We start from the raw sequence: 20498 nt of genomic DNA, 5'->3' as shown, positions 1-20498 counted from the left end.
CTCTAACAGGAATTCACAAGCTTTGGCTGCTTTGCTAAGTCCACTAAGACACCAGTTAATGCTTCAGACACATCATTAATACCCAGTGCTATGACCCAAAGACAAGTCAGAGATCTCCAATAATCACAAGATCAACGTAAGATTCAGCAACTCTCCAAAAGCTAGAGCTAATAGGAATACAGAAAGGTATTTCAGCCACAAAGAAATGTAAAGCATAATAAAAGTCTTACTTTTATTAAAAGCTATTAAAAGCAAGTACCATTAATCAGTCACCAATTTCAACTCTGTATCCAGACAACAAAACAGTCTTGGCCCCAACGTAAGATACTAGCTTCAACTAGAAGACTTCCAAAAACTCTGAAGTGAATAGGTAAATTATCACATCATATCATGTGACTGTCTGAGAAGTCAAATAAGGACATCATTTCTGACGCAAATGAAAAAACTGCTGGCATAGTTCAGTTCATGTCACTCCCAGTTGGATGCTTGATTCCACTGAAAATCTCTTTTTGTCCCCAACTTGTTGAAGATGATATCGAGGAAAACTTGCACTCTTTCTCCTTCACATTAACAAAATCAATTCTTTGCATCTGAAGCATCACAAAAGCAGCTTGGAGGAATTCAGTAGGGCAAAACCTATTATGTACGCAGATCAGAAGTTTTATCCAGAAAGCAGAGAAAAGGTAAACTTCACTGACCCCTTACAACAGCAGGAAATAGGTTCATCACTAGCAATGGAAGAAGCTGCACACACACACGGCTGCAGTGCAGTTCTCTCCACCTGCTCCTTCACGAAAGCTGCAAGAGCAGACTACTTCTGTGAGAAGCAACAGATACTGATGGTAAACGTGATGTGTTCCACCACTTCTCTGAGGACTCAGTCCACACCTATCTCAAGGCTGATGGAGTCCCTGACACCTGTAGGTGTATGTCAACACGTATAGATCTGACACAACCGATACACCTATCCTAAGAAAGCTTTGACTGCACAGTGTACCATCTTTTCCTCTATATGTTCAACTAGAATATAGTCTACTTTAATATAAAACGTGCCCACTGATTACTAGTTCTGATACTTCCCTTCTGAAAGGAAACTGCCCTTCCAAGAGTTGTGAAGTGGGAACACTCAAACAGAAGAGATGCAGCAAAGTGAGAAAGGCAGTGACCACAATGCTGAACTCCCCATGTGAGGAAACTGATTTGTTGTATTTCCCAACTCCACTCCCTGAACAACTGACTATCTCACTATTTGACTGCAACAGATACAGCAGCGCAACAGTGTAAAGGTCAGAAGCCCAGACATTCCTAGTAAATACATTTTATACCAGTAAAAACAGCATTTGAAAGCTGTTAAAGACACAGTTTGCTTAAGAGCTCTTGACTGCTTATTATTAGATGTAAGAGTATAAAAAGCAATCAAAAATAATGCTGCAAAAATCTACTGCAGTACCAACAGCTCAGAAGTAGAAGTTAACTTCTTCCTATTCCAGAATCAATAAATTATTTCCCTTTAAAAAAATGAACACATTAACATACTCTAATTTCAACAATGCATATTCAGTAATGCACAGCTTAGTAATACAGCCATATTCCTCATAAATACCCCCACACTAATAAAAGAAGAAATTTAAGCTGCATGAAGCTGCAATATATCTAGGCAAATATCAACTCTGCACACAACAGCACAAAGCATCAAGATCTACTTTCAAGGTAGCATTTACTACCACAGATGTATTCCAATCCCACGTACAGGACACGACATTTACTGGTCAGAGACGGCAGCAATAACCTCCACAAGTCTGGTCCTACATTCACTAAGAGCTCCTGTGCTTCTGCCTCACCTGCCCACCCACCTTCACAAAGACAGGAACATTCACAAAGCCCAACTGCAGTAACTGGGAAGTGTTGCATAGCACCCCATCTAAACTCCTAACAAAATCAATGGAAGAGAACAGACACGACTAATGTGAGACTATGCTGACCCAAGACAGAAAGTAATGCACTTCAAGTTAGGGGAGAATTTATACCCTTGGAAGATCAGTTCCTCCACTTAAGAAAGATATCAAGAAACAGAGAACAAAATCCACTAGCAAACGAGACCAATTTGGCAGCTTATGTAAAAAAATACATTTATTACAAGAACACATACTTTCATGTGGTGTTCGCTCTTGTAATAAAGAAGCTTTCCAAATTAAAACTGCTTCAGTCATTATTTTAAGTCCCTCTACAGTGTGTCTACACCATCATCCCTTCCCTCCCATGATGTGTGTCAAGTTACTCACTTACCTTACATGAGCCTAAGAAAGCCATTGCCACAAACAGGACAGCAGTCCTGCACACTGCAGTGAATGTGGCACGTCTGGAGGCAGTGAATTTAATGTGCAAGCACAAAACCATGTTACCACAGACACACAGTGGACTCCAGTCAACGGTAAGACTCCGAAAAGACAATGAGCAGCCGCAGAGTATAATACAGCTACCCACCTAAAACAAGTGGTGTAGGCAGCTCCCTGGCTTATGCAACACAGAATGCAGAGACTTAAGTGTATTTGCATGTCTCAGGCTTTAAAATAACCTTCCCATGAAAAACACTGGAAATATCCTACTTCTATAGGACTACACTCAAAAAAAAAAAAAAAAAAAAAAAAAAAAGATGAACCACTCCGTAATGCCCCAGAATGAACACAGCACCAAGTATTGTAAGTTTATTTTCCTGAACAAGTAGCAGAAATACTCTTCTTTGAATCAAAGTGAACTTCTCACAGAAGCTTTCAAGGTGCTTGAGCAGCAAGTCCACCAGAGTCCTGGCAAACATCAAAATTTTACTTAGCAGAACTATGAAAACATCTGTACTATTTATTTTCACCAGCACAATTGCACAAGTCAGAAACATTAAGGGGTGCAAGTTCTTAATGAACAGAGCAGTGGTGAATGTTCCTCACTCAGAGGTAATGGCACCATTACAACTGTACTTTCACCTGCATGTTGTTTTCACAGGGTGGGGTGGCAGGTACGCACCATTTCAGGGCAATACAGCTCCATCAGTGCAGCTGCACACTGACTCTGAAAGCTCTACCAGCACATCAGTACAGGCCCTCCTATGTAAAGAGGTTTATCTCAGGATGAAGCAAGTTCACACATTCTCTGAATGAATAAAGCTACATCAACAGAGCCCAGTGTTATCTGTGTACATGAGCGTCTGCCAGCTGTTAACAGCTGGGAAAAGAACTGTAACCAACAATACCGACAGAATTTTGATAAAAGCCAAAACTCAACTTAAGGCACTCTGACACACTGTGCACATCTTCCAAAGTGCAAGCCATAATCACTTCAACAAACAAAGCTGATATTTCCGTGTTTCCAATTTAAGGATACAGGAACTAAGAAAAAAATATTACAGAGCTGTGACTGGTATTTTCTACCCCACAGCTTCACACAAGGCAGGCTTTAATGGCTTACTACCAAACTTTTAACTTTCTTACTACTCCCGTAACACCATCTAAAGCTTTCCTTCACACTCTTCTGTGCAAGCTACACATCTACTCGACTCTAAATCAAGAGTTTACCCAAAGCAACAAAAATAAATGTGAAGTTTTTGATCAGGTTTACCTCTCAAGTTCTGAGCAGTACAAGCACAAATGACACGGCCAACAGAACATTAGGAACCACTGTAAGCACAATTCCAAGCAGCACACACAGTTCTGCTCTTTTTTTCCCTTTTATATAGAAAGTGGGGGGGAGGAAGGCACTTTCCTGTGGTCAAAAACTTGTATTCCAAGAAAAAAAAAAAAGTCTCTTTATGGCTTCAAAACCATGAAGCCAATTTTGTAAGCCACAGTTATGTTTAGCAAACAGAGATATCAACTACAAACTTAGATTGTCACTGCTTATTACTCACTACACAATAATCTTTACCATTCCTTTTCCACCACTTTGAATGGAAATATCTGACAAAAACATACAACCTACTTTTTTTAGACATTCAACTTCTGCTACAAAACCTGACCTCCTGAGCACCACAAAAATGTATTTTCAGCAACCACAAAGGAAACAAAGAGCTTTGGAAAACTGATTCACACCATCTGATATTCCTCCACTGAAGTACCAATGAAATCAGTTCTTTCTTGTGACTTACAAATACTGGGCTGTAAAGTGAATGAAAACAGTTTAACTCTTCAAGATCCCCTTGCTTGTTTATTTTTAAACATTGTCAAGTTTCAGCTTGAATATTAACACTATACTTAAAATCCCCTCTTCTCCTTCTCTACTTTTATACTAATCCTTAAAGCTGTGCCAGCTTTTTCTCAAATTGGCACTACTACAATACACTAATTATACTTCCTAAAGCATATGCAAAACCCTTAGTTTTACACTAACCTATCTGTATCCTCTGGCATGTCTAATCACAGTTGTCAGCAGAACCAAGTGTACAGAAATAGACTCAGAGCAACTGCAGGATTACAATTTCTGATCCTACCAGCCCAGCTGTTGAAGAAAAATGCTTTGTTTTTACACCTTTTTCCCTTTCTAATATGAAGTAAAAAGTGTGCTAAAATACATCTGAAACCAGTAATCAATTTCATTCTCACACCATCAAAAAGTTGCTATTATATAACATAAAAAAACACAAGATCTTCCTTCAGCATACAGTCAAGTACATTAATTACAGTATACTGATTATGTTACTACACAGTCAACACTTCAAATACCAATTTCAATTAGGGCTGACCACAAGAGCACACTAAATACACATTTAATTTTTGTGTCTTCCCTAGTGGGAATTTTAAGATACTAGTTAACCTTGACGCCTATCTATGCCTCTAAGAGTAACTCTACTGAAACTCATCATTTTATTAACTTATTTCTGAAGTTATAAAATCATGATAGTAATACAACCTTCAAAGTGTACTTGACAGTGGAACTAAAACGGTCCTAAGGAGGAGGACTGAGAGCAATGCCTGCATAAACGGGGTAAAATTTACTTCTGCCACTGTCCTACTAGCTCAAGTACTACAGGAGACGTTTGGCAGAAAAAGCTGAGTGTAAAACTAACACAGACAGACATTAGCACTTCTGTCCACAAGAAGCCACCTAGTTTTACTCTTGCTTAGTAGAGTCCTGTCTCCTTCCATTTCTATCAGTTACATTTCATAATCCTCCAGCCTAATCCTTGTAATCCTTCCCCTTCCTCTCTCCACTTAATATTTCTGGCTGAAGTTTCAGGTTGTGCAGACTAAAAGCATGCAGTTAAAACTCTAAAAGACAGAATCTTAAACTGAAATTAAATAATATAATCTACTCCCAGAAAAATCTTAGAATTAAGACAACATCTTTCATCAAGTCCATCATACACCGGAAACATACTCTGTTTTGTTTGCTATTTTGTGCTCTCAAGCATTGCTTTTCAAAGTTTGAGGTTTTTGTTCATATTTTCCTGTTGGTTTTGTTTTGTTTTTTTAAATTCAAAGAACAATACAGCATAAAAAGTATTATATGAATTGTATGCATCAACTTACAATTATTTTTTTTTTAAATCCATATTTTGTTGTATATGAAGTATACAAATTTGCAGCACGAAAACAATGTTCATCTGCACACCAACAGAAATTAAAACATCCCCTATAAATCAAACCAAAACATTTGGAAAAAATACTGAAACTCTAGTCTTTAATTCAACTGTTATCCGATTTGCAAATCACTGGACTCGTGCAAATCAAAGCAGGCTGAAGGCCAACACAAGTCGCTACTCTTCCACCAAAGTTTTGTGCAATATTTTTCTGCAACCATAAAGGAAAACATCTGAAGGCCCAATTCCCAACAGCTATTTGGAGCATACTTCTGTATTTACTCCTATAGAAAGCTTGAAATGTCAAAGAATGAACATAAAACACAAAGCACAACGCGAATATCTATTACAATATAGTAAATCCTACACTTGTATAGTAACTACATATCGACGTTTTTCATTATTCAGCAATCCAACTGCTTAAATGGCTGCTAAATTTCATTCACAAATGTATCACCAAGACATAGCTGAAGCTATACTTCTAGACATTCCCACTTCAAAAAAAAAAAAAGCCTTATATAAAGTAGTTGTAAGAAGTGGAAAAGTTTCTATAAAATTGAAAGACAGCTGAATATCAACTGCCAAAGAATATACTTAAACAAGGCTGTGATGGTTAAGCACTGAAAAGAACTACTTTTGCAGTCTCAAAAAGATTACCTAGAGTCTAAAATATTAATAATTTTTAAAAAGAATCTTAAGAATGCTACATACAACTTTGCACATTAAATGAATCATTATTTTTTCCCATCCTGAAGTTCCCAGGAAAAAAAGGACACAAAACCAGTGCAACAAAACAAGAACATCACACTGTTTTTAAGTACTGAATATACAGAAGAGTGTAATCCATATACATTTTTCAGTTTATTAAAGAGACTGAAGCGTTCTTTCCAAGTTAAAAATGACAAGCTAAGATGATAGGATCTTATTCACCCACTACTAACATGAAGTTACTGCTTGAATAACTGTACGAAACAGAATTTGGTCATATTCAAAGCACAGCTTCATGCAAGGCACATAAACAGCTCTAAAACATCATTACCTCCAAGGGACAGTATTGAAGTACACCAGTGGGGAGGGAGAAAGGTACCAGACGTTGACTAGTATAAACATTCAATACAATATTGGCATTAACTACCTAACGATGCAACCCCTTCACCTTCCTCTGCAAGACTCCAGCACATCTTAAAATTCTGCTTTTCTCCTTGAACTCACCACAGAGGAGCCTTCTGCATCACCCAGTGCCAGACCCCGTAACCTCGTGCCAGGATCCACCCCTAACCCCGGCAGCGCTCAGGCGGCATCCGGAGCAGCAGCGCTCAGGGGGCATCCGGAGCAGCAGCGCTCCGCCCGCACCCGGCCGCTTAACGGACCAGCGGCGGAGAAACCCTCGTCCGGTAGCGGGATTCGTCGTACGGGACCGAAAATGCGGTTTATGTCGGTTGCAGCGTCACAGAGAATCTCGCCGCCGTCAGTTGGAACCGTGACGTCGCTCGGCTCATCGCACGCCTGTCCTCTGCTCGTCTCTCCCCCAAGATGGAGGAGCCCGCCTTCCTGCCCGCTCCGCCCGCAGAGGCCGTCCTCTCCGCCGCGGCCCAACCACGTTAGGAGCTTACGGGGCGGCGGCTCGGGGCTTCCTCCGGGGCCCCCGCAATGTGTCGCCGACCTCCTCTGGAAGCGGGCCAGGCCTCCGACGTGCCCTCACCCCGCAGCTGTACCGACGGTTCACTGGAAACGGGCCGCGCCGCCCCCTCCCCCCGTCCCCGTCCGCAGCCCTGCGGCCGCCCGGCCTGCACCGCACCGCCCGCCCGCCTCCATTTTCTCGTCGAGCCCCGAGGCCTGAGGTGGCGGCCGTCCCTTTTCTGTCACCCCTCCGCCTCGGCGGCGGCCCGGCTCCCGCTCTCCTCCTCTCGCCGGTACTTCTCCCCCTGCCTCCCTCACTCACCGTGGGGAGTGGGTGCGGGATCTCGCCTCCGCCACCGAAGGTCTCAGCCGCGCCGCGCCGCCATTTCCTTCTCGCAACGGCTCCAGAGAGCTGGGCGGGGCCGCTCCTCCCCCGCTACCATAGAGACGGATATGGCGGCCAACCGCTGCCTAGAACGGCCACCGCGCCTCGCTTTGCGCACGGCTCCCGGAGGACTTCGGCTGATACAAGCTCCACCCCCAGGCTCAGCAGCGCGCGCGCGCGCGCGCTCCCTCACAGCTGGGCGTTGGGCGGGAAACCTGCGGCCCTTCACTGCCTGCCCTGAGCCCTAGCGCGGGGAGCAGAGGTGCTCCCTCATGGCCCCGCCTAGCAGAGCTGAAGTGTAGCGAGTCCTATATACTATTTTACTCACGGCGACTTGTCTCGCAGAGCAGGATCTATGACAGGATTATCGTGGCAGAGAGTTTGCCTACTGCTTGCAGACTCAACTGTTCCATCAGCTATGCTCCACACCTCTGCTTATTCCATTTTTCACCTTAATTCCACCTGATTTGGAAAAATCAAGTAGCAGCTGCTGCATTACTGCCTACCTGTGGATCTGGATGCTGTGGAAGGGCTCACTGCATTAAGTGACTTCATGCACAAAGGCCGCTCAGTAAACACCCTTCTATCCCAAAAAACAGCCTTTCAAAATGTCTAGGCTCCTAAGAAACACCAGGAGCCAAACTTTTACAATTACATTTTATAGAAATCTACATTCAAGAGCACAGTATGAGACTCATGGGAATAAAAGCTAAGGATGGTAACATTAAATTTTCCATTAGCTTTTTTTTTTTTTTTCCTAACAACACAGGAAACCTCTCCACCTGTAAAACAGGACTGTATTAATACTTACTCCACGCAGGAACACCAAGATGTGAGAAACAGGTTCCTGTATGAAAGTACAAGACAAGCAGTAGTTTTTGTTCTGCATCTACAGAGCTACAATAAAACAAAGGCAGATGGAATGGAAATAAATACCTTTTGATGTAGTAGATCAAGCCCCTCTGTGATTCGTGCCTGAAAAAAGCTAATGATATCATTAATGGTCAACTCTAGCATCCAGTGATGCTCATAATAAGGAATCTATACCAAGGAAAAGGGAATGTGCAAAACAGGGAGGTGCACATCAGTAGTGAATGGGGACCCAGCAGTGAAAGAAGTATTCATCTGCTCTTACACACATTTGGTAAGAGGCTTGTATTATCTTAATGTGATAATTAACTCAGTCTGCACACCCAGCGAATACTGACTAAAGCACATAATGCTTTCATCCCACAAAACCCCTACATCGTTGTGTTAAAGACTGCCTTCCCACCAAGTCCATTATCTATCCTTGCTGATAAACACCTGTGTAACCTTCAATTGACCACTACATTCAGCACTTCAGCTTTTTCTCTGCTTCATTTGATTCCTTTCCCTTCCCCACTGTTTTCCACTTTTAAAGCCTGATTTCCCTTCATTAAGGGAAGTTACTCCTGGCTGGTTTACGTCTTCTCTTGCATAATGTAACTGTAGCTTCTAACAGAAAGGTAATTATAATTTGAGCTGAAAAAAAAACAAACCTCACAAATCTGCCGAGAAATCCTAGCAAAAAGATGAATGCGCATCAATTTGCTTCTCAAACAGTTTAATAAGCACCTTATCCATCTATCCTTAAGTACCGGAAAAGCTTATGCTAGGATATTTACCAAGCCCTCAGCACTACTCTCCTTAAAACCTTTTTCCACTGCTTTCCCAGATTTTGTCTACCATTAGGCTGTCAATACATTGAGATTTTCTTCTGCAGCTAATACATATGTGCTTGACTATCCCTGGGGTTTCTCTAACTGTATTTTCATTTATTTGTTAAGAACAAGAAAACAACAACAGGTAAAAAGTAGAGACAGAGTTAGCCCAGTAAAAGGGTAAGAATGAAAGCTAATGAGCAAGTTCTCATCCCTACTCCATTGCTTTTTAACATGAATATTGATCACTTCAAGTCAGAAGAGACCAGTTTTTGTTGGCTGTGCTCCAGCTTTACCTTTTTTGGTTTACAGAAAAAGGCCTGTGTCCCCAGAGTCCAGCACATCAGCCAGTACAGATACTCCAGGTGTCAAGTTAGCGTTTGATATTACCGTCAAAATGCTGGGGAAAGCATTGGCAAGGAAGGAAAGAACATAGCAAATCACATTGCCCTGAAAATAGGTTACAAATTCATTTTTCTTAACATAAAAGTCTTAAAAAAGGCCTACTCCTGAAAACATCTGGGGAGAAAGAAAGCCAGCAGTGTGTCTTTTTTTAACAAAATCAAGGCTACAAAACAGGAATAGTTACTGGCTCATTTTTTGCATTTCTTCAGCTTAGAGACAAAAAAAGGAAAGAAAAAAGGGACAAACTGTTGCAGTTAGCTGAATATCCCAATCTGTGAAAAAAACAGTGCCATCACTGCACCGTCTAGCATGCTGCCAACTAGCAGCTCATGCATTTTCGGTTTATTTACTCAGTATATTATTCTACTGTTTAAAAAGCAATTACGAGCTAATCTTTGCTTTTCACCTGTAAACAGCAGCTAGAGTAGCTCTCACGTGTCTTCTCTTTACCCAGGGTGCGCTTCCCTCAATACTGAGCTCAGGAAACCCTTCGAAAGAGCGGCGCTCTGCTACTCCTCTGTCTTTATGGAAGTCTCCTGAGAAACTCCACCTTTTGGGGGAGGAGCTGACAAGAATCAGGAACAAGAATCTAAAGGAAAGGTTGACATGGTGGCTGATTCAGATGTATAAGAAATAGAATGGGAAGGTTTTGTCTTTCCCTAAGTATCAAATTTGTTGAGAGGGTTGGGTGTTGTTTTGATTTGTTTCTTTTTTGTGTTTGACTGATTGCTTTGATTTAAACTGGTGAAAAGCTCTTTCCAAACAGGAAATAGCACTTGCTGTGCTATAGCTTTCTGTCCTGTAGATAACAACTAATGGTGTATATTAGTTTATATTTGAAGTTCTCTATCCAAAGCTTTCTATTGTTTATGAACGATGAGAGATTTTTTGAGAATAAAAAAAAAAAAAAAAAAAAATATAGAGAGTATTAATTTTAATGTAAGAAAAATTTTATTGGGAAAAAAAAAAAATTGGAAACTGCATCTTGTGGTGCAATTACCAAAAACAAAAACAAAAACACAAAAAAAAAAGAGGAGTGAAAAATGAGTAATTGTATCCATATTCCCACTCAGTATAAGAGAAATTATATGTTCCCTATTACTATCATTTGCCGTATTTCATATGCGAATGTATCTCTTAAGCCCTGCTCTCTTATTTAAATACACAAATAGAACTGTTTTGTTGTCTTTGTGCCTTGATTCATAAACCTTACTGGATCTAGTTGCAGCAAGTTTATTAATTCTCTGGAGCCAATATAGATTTTTTACAGATTGTAGATCAGAGTCCTCATTTAGGAGTCCAGTGTGGCAACTGAAGAAGGTCTGCAGACTGCAAGTTGGCTGTCTCAGAGTAGGCTGGCACTGTTGCTTGAAGCACTAAAATACCAAGGAGGAACAGGAGACAGCGGGCCCTGCAGGTGGGACAGGCGGCATGATGGAGTCAGCAAAGGCCCTGCCTGACAGGTGAGACCCAAAGAAGGGAGATGAGGAACAGATGAGAACTGCTCCCCAGCCCCACTTCATGCAGCCTCGCTGCCTCCAGCGCCACTCGCCCTGGTGGCAGGGTGGCCATCTTGCGGCCTGGCCTCGACCGCTCTAACTCTATGGTACTCCCGGCGGGACCAGCTTCAATCTAGCGGTACTGAGGCGCCTCAGGTCTTCTCTATGGTACCAGCGCCCCACTGGATGTGTGTGTGTACATACGTGGTGTACACTCTGTCCCGCGGCCCATCTCTATGGTTGCGTTTTCTCGCTTCTCTCCGGGAGCCGATTGGCTGAGAGAGCAGTTCTCGCGAGATCCGCGCGCCAGAGGCCTGGCAGAGGCGGCGGTGGAGTCCGCGTTCGTGCGTTGAAGCCGGTATCGTAGCGCGCTCGGTAAGATGGCGCCAGCGAAGCCTCTCCTTTTCCGGGGGGACGGGGGCTGCCGCGGCCCTCGCCTCGCCTCGGCGGCTCGGTCCCTTGCCGATCGCTGCGGACCGCTGGGAGGCACCGGGCCTGTGGCGAGCGGAGCCGTGCGCTTGGGTGGCCTGGGCCCGCGGAGGGCCGGCTCGGGGGCTGCGCCTCGGAGGGCCGGAGCCGAGCGGCGCGTTGAGAAGCGGGGGAAGGTCAGGGTCCCTCAGCGGGACTCGGGCCGCAGCAGTTCGTGGGGAGACGCCGCGTTCTTGGGAGAGCGGGCCGGGAGCGCTCGGTCCTTGGGGTGGCTCCGGGCTCGTCCTGTGCCCCGCTGCCTGGCGCTGTTGGGGTCCGTGCGACTTTGGTCGCAGAGAGCTGGGGGAGAGAAGGAGCCGTTCTGATGGGAAGGGGCGGGAGGCGGTGCGCTGCCGCTCGGGGCGGTGGTGCCTGTTGCTGTTGTTGCCGCCCCTCCTCTCCCTTCCGCTGCCCCTGTCAGAAGTGGACAAATACCGGCTTCGGTTTTAGCGGCGCGCACTGTTTCCAAATCTGAGAGAAAACACCAGGAAATAATTTAGTAGCGATGGTAGGAGCGCTTCTGGGACGGTCACACAAAGCCGTCTGGTTGTGCACTGGAGTACTCACTGCTTTTTGTGGCTGTATGACAAACACTGCTGTCCAGTCAGCGTTCTTGTTTTTAACAAACTTTAAAACAAATGTTGTTTGTATAGATTTTGCTTTGGAAATTTGTTACAGGTTTTCTGGTTAGCAGTAAAACTTTGATTCATTTGTTTTACTTTGTGATGCTGTGGGTCCTGTATAACTTTCAGACAAGATTTTATTTGGACTGGATTTAACGACATGATAATGGTATTTGAATTTTGTATTTTGATGATGGATGAAAGCAGCTTTAGAAACTGGCTGAAAGTGCAGGAAGGAGGAAAAGAAAATGTAAAATAATGCCTGCAGATAAAAGTGTCTTTTGGAATATTTATGAGATCTCATTAGAAAGATACAGAGATAGCAGGAGCACAGTGCTTACACACATTAAACTTGCTTTTAACTGAATTGTGTTAAATGAAATGCTTTTCTCTCTTTGTAGTAAGAGACCAGGATGAGTTATGCAGAAAAACCTGATGAAATTACAAAAGATGAATGGATGGAAAAACTTAATAACTTGCATATTCAGAGAGCAGACATGAACCGCCTTATCATGAACTACCTTGTTACAGGTAATGCTAGGGGGCTTTTATTGTATTTTGTTGGGGCATACCACTTTGGTTAGAGGATGGTACTATAAAGAGTGAAATTAAGGACTTAAGGATTTGGTGATTGCTTTTGACTTTTAGCAATGTACAGGTGCTCTTGTATTCTCTTAAGTGGACACAGAATCAATTAGATTAAAACAGGGACCCAGCAGATATATTGAAATAGAAATTACTCTGACCTTAATTCTTATGCTAAAAGATATAGAAGAAAGTATTTTTGGATTGCTGTAAACAGAAATAACCTGCTTCTCTATGATATCCTTTTTTTTGTGCTGTTACGACAGAATTCAGGATATGTAGCTGTTTTTAAGTAGCACTCATAAAGCTTCACAGAGCATTTATCAGAAGCAAGTTTTAACTGTCTGGAAAGGTAGACTCTGAAAGGACGCTGTTGTCAAAACAATTGAAGACCAAAATTATTAAGCCCTTCGGTGTATGGCCTAACTTTACACTTACAGCAATCAAAAACCCTTGGGAATTGTCCCTAGCAATTACGATGCATGCCATCACAGTAAGCTATACTAGGGTGGAGGCATTTGTATTTGATCTACACCCCTGTTTACATTGGTGTGCAACTGGATCTCCTGAGATGAGAGAAGAGCATCTTAGTGGCTTAATAAAGTAAACTAAATCATTTCTGCATGTATAGAAATAAAACTTAAGATTCAGAGTGGCCGTTAAAAACTTTTAGCAACACTGTATTTGTTTTAGAAAAGCAAAGTTTGTTTTCTTTTCCTGTTTGTTCTCTGTAAAACTATAAAGACACGATTGGGGACTGGAGGGACAATCAAAATCATGCAAATTCTTCAAATATGAGCCATTTTTGGAAAAAAAAAAAGCAACAGTGCTTTATTAAATATAGAAAGTTACATGATGCTTGCATCCTTAGAGAGTGAGGGCACTTGAGTTACAAATGAACTAAGCACATACTGCTAAGTGCCTGTTGGATCAGATGCTTACATAAATAAGAATTTTTCAGAAGTTTAGAATTCAGTTTTTAGAGTTAATCTTTGAATCACAAAAATATGCAAGCAATGCTCACATCTTTTCAGTGAAACTGATTTTTTTAAGGCGTTCTGAAAAACTGACTTGTAGGTAAAACGTTTTTATTTCAGAGGGCTTTAAAGAAGCAGCGGAGAAATTTCGAATGGAGTCTGGAATTGAACCCAGTGTTGATTTAGAGACTCTTGATGAAAGAATAAAAATCAGAGAAATGATACTGAAAGGACAGATTCAGGAAGCCATTTCATTAATAAACAGCCTCCATCCAGAACTGTTAGATACAAACAGATATCTTTACTTTCATTTGCAGGTAAGAACAAGTGGAAATTCTTATTTTTGTTTCAGAAGTTGTTAAGAAACTCTGGAAGAAGTGTGGGCTTAAGGGTATTGCAAGGGATTTGTGGCTGAACGTGGCTGCAGTTTGAAATGTTTGGTTTTGATATCATTTTATAGCAATGGGAAAATCTGTGGCATGGTGCAACAGCTGTCAGATACAATTAATTAGTAACTTGGAAACTTGTAACAGAAGGAATGATCTGTGATTTTCCAACTCGTAATTTGGGTTTCTAGTAGCTCTTTTAATGAGCTTATGACATGTTTTTCTTATAACGTGTTTTCAAAACATGTCATAAGAAAACATCAGCCTGCCTTTTCTAGTAAATCTTGTTGGCAAGTTTGTTACTTCTTGTCTCAGATATTTAGAATTGACCTTAAACTTCCATAGCATGGATTAGTGTTTGTCTCAAATTACATTCTAGTGACTGAAGATCGTGGTCTTGAAATACTGAAGATTTGCTAACTTGTTGAGCTAACATTGCTGTGTTTTTCCTGATGCAGCAGCAGCATTTGATTGAACTGATTCGGCAGCGTGAGACAGAAGCAGCTCTGGAGTTTGCTCAGACCCAATTAGCAGAGCAAGGCGAGGAGAGCCGGGAGTGCCTGACGGAAATGGAGCGCACGCTGGCTTTGCTCGCCTTCGATAATCCTGAAGAGTCACCGTTTGGAGACTTGCTTAACATGATGCAGCGACAGAAGGTAGGATTTGCTCACAAGGAAGTTGATGTATTTTGTTCGTATGTGGTGAAAACAACGTCCAGAGAGTTCTGAGATTTTGATGCAAATGTGTACAGCATCATGCAAAAGAGCAGAAATATTTCTTACGCAGCATTCAAAACACTGATGTTACCATAATCAGCTGTTTGGTTTTCTTCTTTGTTTCTCTAGGCTGCTGGTACGTGGAGCTTTGCCCTTGCTTCGTTCTGAGAGATAACAAGCTGTGTTGATGTTAACTATGTCTGTGTGACATTACAAGTGTAAATCGTAGGAAAACTATTACTAAACTCCAGTATTTCTTTTCCAGGTATGGAGTGAGGTTAATCAAGCTGTTCTAGACTATGAAAATCGTGAATCAACACCCAAGTTGGCAAAATTACTGAAACTACTACTGTGGGCTCAGAATGAGCTAGACCAGAAGAAAGTGAAATACCCCAAAATGACAGACCTCAGCAAGGGGACAATTGAAGAACCCAAGTAAAATGTGTGCAGATGGACATCAAACAATCATAGTACTGCACAGTATACATTTATATCAGTCTGTGACTGAAATATTTTTACTACAGTACAGCACTCAATTCAGATTTTTCAATGAACATCTAATTTGAAGGGAGAAAAGTCCCTTTTGAATGCTGCAAAAACTGCATTGAAAGGCGCTGTATCTCTTTGGAAGTCTGACTTAGGCTATGCACTATAATACATTTTTAAAAAACAACCCATTAAACAGGACAGGAAAAAAATCACGTTTTTAAAAGTACAGAACTCAAGCTTTCTAATTGGCTACTGATGCTTAGTTGAGTGGTCAGTGAGTTGATATGAGTTACATTGGCAATTATTCAGTTAAGTTTAACTGTCTCCTGTTTGAAATGTGTATATAGAACAGTGAATATTTTCTACCTTTAAGTTATAGCAAGATATACATTCCCCTTAAGAGTAACTGGTCTTGTTTTCATCTATAAACTTTGCAGTAAGGTCAACCTTTTGCCTAGGAAATAGTGTACAAACTTGTAAATCTTAATTTAAGAACTTTTTTTTCCTTGTTTCCAACTTTTTGGTGCTTTATATGGTGAGAGCTATGTTCATAATGGATCAGTGACCCAGCTTTTTTCATGAGAAGTATTGTTGCAAATAAGTTTTTTTCTTAGTTTTCACAAATGACCAAAATGGCCCTCAGAGGCATTTGAGAGTTTTTCTTCAAGGGGACCTTTCCCCTCCATATTGAGTTTGCAGCTGCAGACACTGCAGTGATTCCAGCAGGCTCGTAGAGCTTGGAGGGCCACTGGATTTTTCTAAGCTGAAAGACATACTTGTGTTAGGAAATGAAGTGGGGGGAGAGATACTTACGGAAGCCTCTGATGCATCTTCTTGTGCAGGATCTGCCTTTACTCTTGTCGAATAAGAATCGTAGTTTTAGAGCTACTTGGGCTGTTTTTATGCCTTGAGCTGAGCAGAGCAGGGCTGTCTTTCAAGACTGAAATGTCAGGTTTTGTTTGATTCTTTCCATACCTTTCTGAAGAGATGCAATTCATCTTCACCCGTATCGCTTTGTTTACTGACTGCCCTCACTCCAGTTAGGATTCTAGTTTTAATGTTTTACGTGTGAAGTCCAGACTTTCAAGTCAACAAATTGTAATCTTGTGGGTATGGGATGTTCAGGTCAACTTAATTTTGCAGCACTGTTCACTGGTGTACATCCAGTGGTAGGAAGCACTAATCTTGCCAAATCAATCTGTAGGTTTTGTAGGTCTGTACATCAAGTTATTAACGATTTGTTGAACGAAGACCAACCTGGTGGGTGAAGTAGCTGAACATCACGATGCACTGGCAGTCGTCACACCAGTCCCATACTGTACATAATCTAGTCTTGTATGGTAGATATTACCCTGTAGAATGAAACTTAGTTTTCACTTAATTTTACTGGAATACTTACGCATTAAACTGTATAAAGCTTTGCAGATACACCTGACTTATGGAAACTAAAAAAACAAAAAAAAAAAAACAAAAAAAACCTGTTACTGGTTGCATTACTGTGAACACTGTTTACTTGTGTAGCTGTTTTTTTGTGAGGGGAATCCATTGTTTGTTAAGCAGCTATTAGAGATGCAGAGTACTAAGTTTAAGCTAGGTGATGGATATAACAAAATGAGTTGTTCTCATTTATTACTGATAGTTTTGTTCTGCACTTTTAAGGCATTTTGTGGCATGGAGGTCTCGAAGTTTATACGTAACAAGCAAGCTGTCAGTTGCCCCCAGTTACAGCGGTGGTCTGGCTTTCCTTCTCCCAGACTGGTTATTTTAACACCAACATTTTAACAGTTGTGTTTTTTCCTCTTTTTTCTTTTCTTTCCCATTCGGTTGATGTCTGAAAACCATTGTGTAACTTTGAGTTTGTCAGAAACTGTGTGGTTAATGTCACTTTGTTTAATAACAAACTGCAGAAACAAAACTGGAATAGCTCTATTTTCTTCATATGTAACTGATCAGCTTTTCCTCTGTTCTGATGCTTACATACTAAATCTAAAGCTTCTCCCAGATGAAGTGGAAAGCAGTGCGGTTCTGTGGCATGACTAGCATTTTTCTCCATGAGAAATGCAGTATTGCAGTCCTGGTTGAGAAGTTCACTGTACTTCTGGAACGCTACGTTAATTTCACATAGCATTTGGGCAAAGAGCGAGCATAGATTACTTGAATTTTCACTAGCTTGTTTTTTTTTTCCATTAAAAAAAAATGTTTTTTAAGGGGTTTAATATAAAGTTAGTCTAGAACTATTTCACTTTGTTTTTATGAACATGCCACATTGATAAGCAGCTTTAATCTGTAAAGTTTTTTGGTAACTGCAAGAAAATATTCGAAAGCTATGCATTTTAGAGAAAGCATAAAGGTAGTCATAATGGTACTTCTAAGGATCTTTATATTAGTGTATATAAAATAGTTTGCATATACAAATATAATATATAATCTGTTTGAAATATTCTTGGATGGTAGGGGCTGTGAAACATAATTTATGGAAATATTGTACACAGTAAACAGACCTCTGTCAGTACACGAATGGACTTTTGTCATATGCATGAGAAATGTCTTATTTGGTGACTACTAATGAATGGGATTTTGTTAACCCATTTTTGTTAGATAACCACTTTAACAAATACTATTAAATGCCACTTTGAACAGTTTGCTTTAGCGTTAAAATACATATATTTTTTTTTCCCCCACTTAATTTAGAATACTGAGAATAACTTTTGTATGAAGGTTTGTTCCAAACTCAACGGTGGCAAACAAATGTGCTGCACTACACTCATTCTTCCCTCAGCCTTCCTCTTGCTGAAAGCAAGTAAGATTATTTTCTTTTCAGCACTGCTATGAACACGAAGAAGTCAAGTTGTAAAATATCTTGTCTTGGCTCTGCCAAAAGACTTGATATGAAACGTGCTTTGATTGGACTACGAATCTCATTCCTTCTCCAAAATTGTCTCCTTAATGGCTGTCTGTTGGCTGTTACCATGTTTCTTTTCTGCCTGTCCAATCTAAGCTAAACTGGTTGCTTCTGTTGAGTCGTTTGTGAAGGGTTAGGGATGGTGGGTTTCCATGAAGATGAAATACTGGCAGGACTTTGAGAAAAAGTTACTGAACTGCTCAATTTATATAGCTGGAAAACCAGAGGCTGCTGAAACCAGAAACTAACAGCAGAATTTTAAGTAAAGCATTTCCTCTCAAGACCTTTAAAGAGGAGAACACAGCTTGAAACTGGGACAAGTACCTCTCAATCTTGAGATGATTTCATTGAAACACTTTCTGCTCCTTCCACCTGCAGTAAAAGAAACACTGAAATGAACATGGAGAGCACTTATGTAGCATTAAAAATGTGTGAAGTTACCTGGACGTAGTTCTGTCTCCTTTCCACTCCTTGTACGTATAGGTGAAGCCATTACATTCTTATAGGATGATTTCATTGGTTTTAATTTACGATGTTTATGCTTTGTATGCTTGAGTCTAAGCTTAAAAGCACTGCTTTAAAAAAAACAAAAACCAACACCGTCACACTCACCCAGGTGAGTGGTGCTCAACTTATTTCAAACCATTTTCTGTCCAAGTTCATTCTGAAGCTTTATTCAATTCAGTTGGAGCGTGATCCCTGTGTGTCTGACCTTCATGGACCTCCTGTTAGCAGCAGCTGAAAGCACCCTTCAGGTGATCACCTGAATATCAGCAGAGAAGGAGTCGTGTTTTGCTCTAGGCCTGTCTTCAGCACTAGAGCAACGTGTGGTGGCTTCTGAGCCACTGCACATCCCTCTTCCACATAGAAACATTGTGACTGGTGAGCATTAGTTTCTGCCATCAAGTTCTTAGTGAAAATGGCCCAGAAAACTTTTTGAGCAGTGTTGTCTCCTGCAAACTGCAGTTGGAGTTTCCCTTCAGGAGCTGGCAGTTGCCTTTTATGGAACATGTGAACCTATTACTATTTCTCATATACTCCAAAAAAGGCAGAATTGGGACATAATTTGTGCTGAACTTCCTAAAGTACTCAAATGATGCAACCATTGTGTGGATGAAATTCAGTGCTGGTGTATGTCAGCTCAAATATTATCCCAGTAATCTTTTGTTTGGTTTAATCTTTTGGCAGATTAAACTGAACACAGGGAAAACAAGAGGAGATTGTGTTCTCAATTGATTTTTGAAGTCGGTGCTGACTTGTTTCTGTTTGCCATGTAATCACCTTGATGGGATGTTTGCCTCCAGAAAGTAATGCGGCAATGAAGAGAATGCTATCGATGTTCTCACTTTTTTAATGGATGTTCCAAGTTTGCTGTTAATTTTATATTCAAACATATATATATGTTATAACTACGGCTATTTCTCAAGGTAAAATCAGCTCTCTACTGTAGAAGCAAGTTAGTCAAAGTGCCTGTGAGCAGTGAGGAGGAAGTGTAAGAGTATTTACTTCAGTAAATAGCCAACACTGCAGTGTCGGATGCATCCTACAACAGAACTGAAACTTCACATAGCAGTGTCTCAAATGAGTGTAAGTGGGTTTTCTCTATCCGTGATTGCATACCCAAGCCCTCAGCTCCTCTGTGCTCTCCTGGACTCATGAGATAATTTCACTTCTGTACTTCTACATAACTCTAAACACACACACTATTAATATCCATACACATCTCTCATAACAGACTGAAGGATGTTTGATTTTTGGCTGCATTTTCTCATGCCTTGGCTCCCCCTTCTGGAAACAGTCACAGCAGCAGAGTGAGTTAAAACACCTTTGCATGGTTTCCAGTTATGTATCCAAATAACTGAAAGAAAGCTGACAACACGACGAAGGCTGAGCCCTGTGGTTACTCTGCATAGTTCCCCTCGGTTTGCACTCACACCAAAGCCTGTTGGTGTTGTTTCCTTTCCCTGTGGGTAGGCAGGTGACTGCATGTGATTAAGCCATGGGTGTTTTGGGGGAGACCTCTTTCCTCAAAACGCAGAGGCAGTGAACATGGCATGATTGTGTGTCTTTTGCTGGAGCCCTCCTATTTCAGGTCTGGAGCTGTCTGTGCATGAAGAACCTTTTGCTACTTCACTCTCTAGAGTTCAGTTCAATATTGCCCCTCTTAATTTAAGTTAATTGCTCTTCACGGACTT

At 41.2% G+C, this 20498-nt stretch overlaps 2 protein-coding genes across 3 annotated transcripts in view; one reads left to right on the top strand and one right to left on the bottom strand.

The window, feature by feature from the left end:
* Positions 1-7603, bottom strand: part of DIDO1 (death inducer-obliterator 1) — a 46759-nt gene extending 39156 nt beyond the window's left edge. For both annotated transcript variants that reach the window (XM_042832251.1, XM_042832252.1), the window contains exon 1: positions 7509-7603. The gene's annotated coding sequence lies outside the window, so the exon portion shown is untranslated. The remainder of the gene's footprint in view (positions 1-7508) is intronic.
* A 3846-nt stretch (positions 7604-11449) lies between these two features.
* Positions 11450-18743, top strand: GID8 (GID complex subunit 8 homolog). The gene is made up of 5 exons (XM_042832504.1): positions 11450-11532; positions 12650-12779; positions 13931-14127; positions 14655-14852; positions 15178-18743. The coding sequence occupies exons 2-5, from the start codon at positions 12662-12664 to the stop codon at positions 15349-15351; spliced, it is 687 nt and encodes a 228-aa protein (XP_042688438.1). The 5' UTR covers positions 11450-11532; positions 12650-12661; the 3' UTR covers positions 15352-18743.
* The last annotated feature ends 1755 nt before the right edge of the window (positions 18744-20498 follow it).

The sequence above is a fragment of the Centrocercus urophasianus genome, unplaced genomic scaffold (genome assembly GCF_019232065.1).
Source record: "Centrocercus urophasianus isolate 14NV4802_14NV808 unplaced genomic scaffold, USGS_Curo_1.0 seq_38, whole genome shotgun sequence".
Lineage (NCBI taxonomy): Eukaryota > Metazoa > Chordata > Aves > Galliformes > Phasianidae > Centrocercus > Centrocercus urophasianus.
Note: the sequence above shows the minus strand (reverse complement) of the source record. Positions and strands in the feature narration are given on the sequence as shown.

What these genes read in the sequence shown, in the direction of transcription:
- GID8 (XM_042832504.1), top strand. Translation starts at nt 12,662, where the DNA reads ATGAGTTATGCAGAAAAACCTGATGAAATTACAAAAGATGAATGGATG. An exon ending in CATGAACTACCTTGTTACAG is followed by an intron (nt 12,780 to 13,930) that starts GTAATGCTAGGG and finishes TTTTTATTTCAG; the next exon opens with AGGGCTTTAAAGAAGCAGCG. An exon ending in ATCTTTACTTTCATTTGCAG is followed by an intron (nt 14,128 to 14,654) that starts GTAAGAACAAGT and finishes TTCCTGATGCAG; the next exon opens with CAGCAGCATTTGATTGAACT.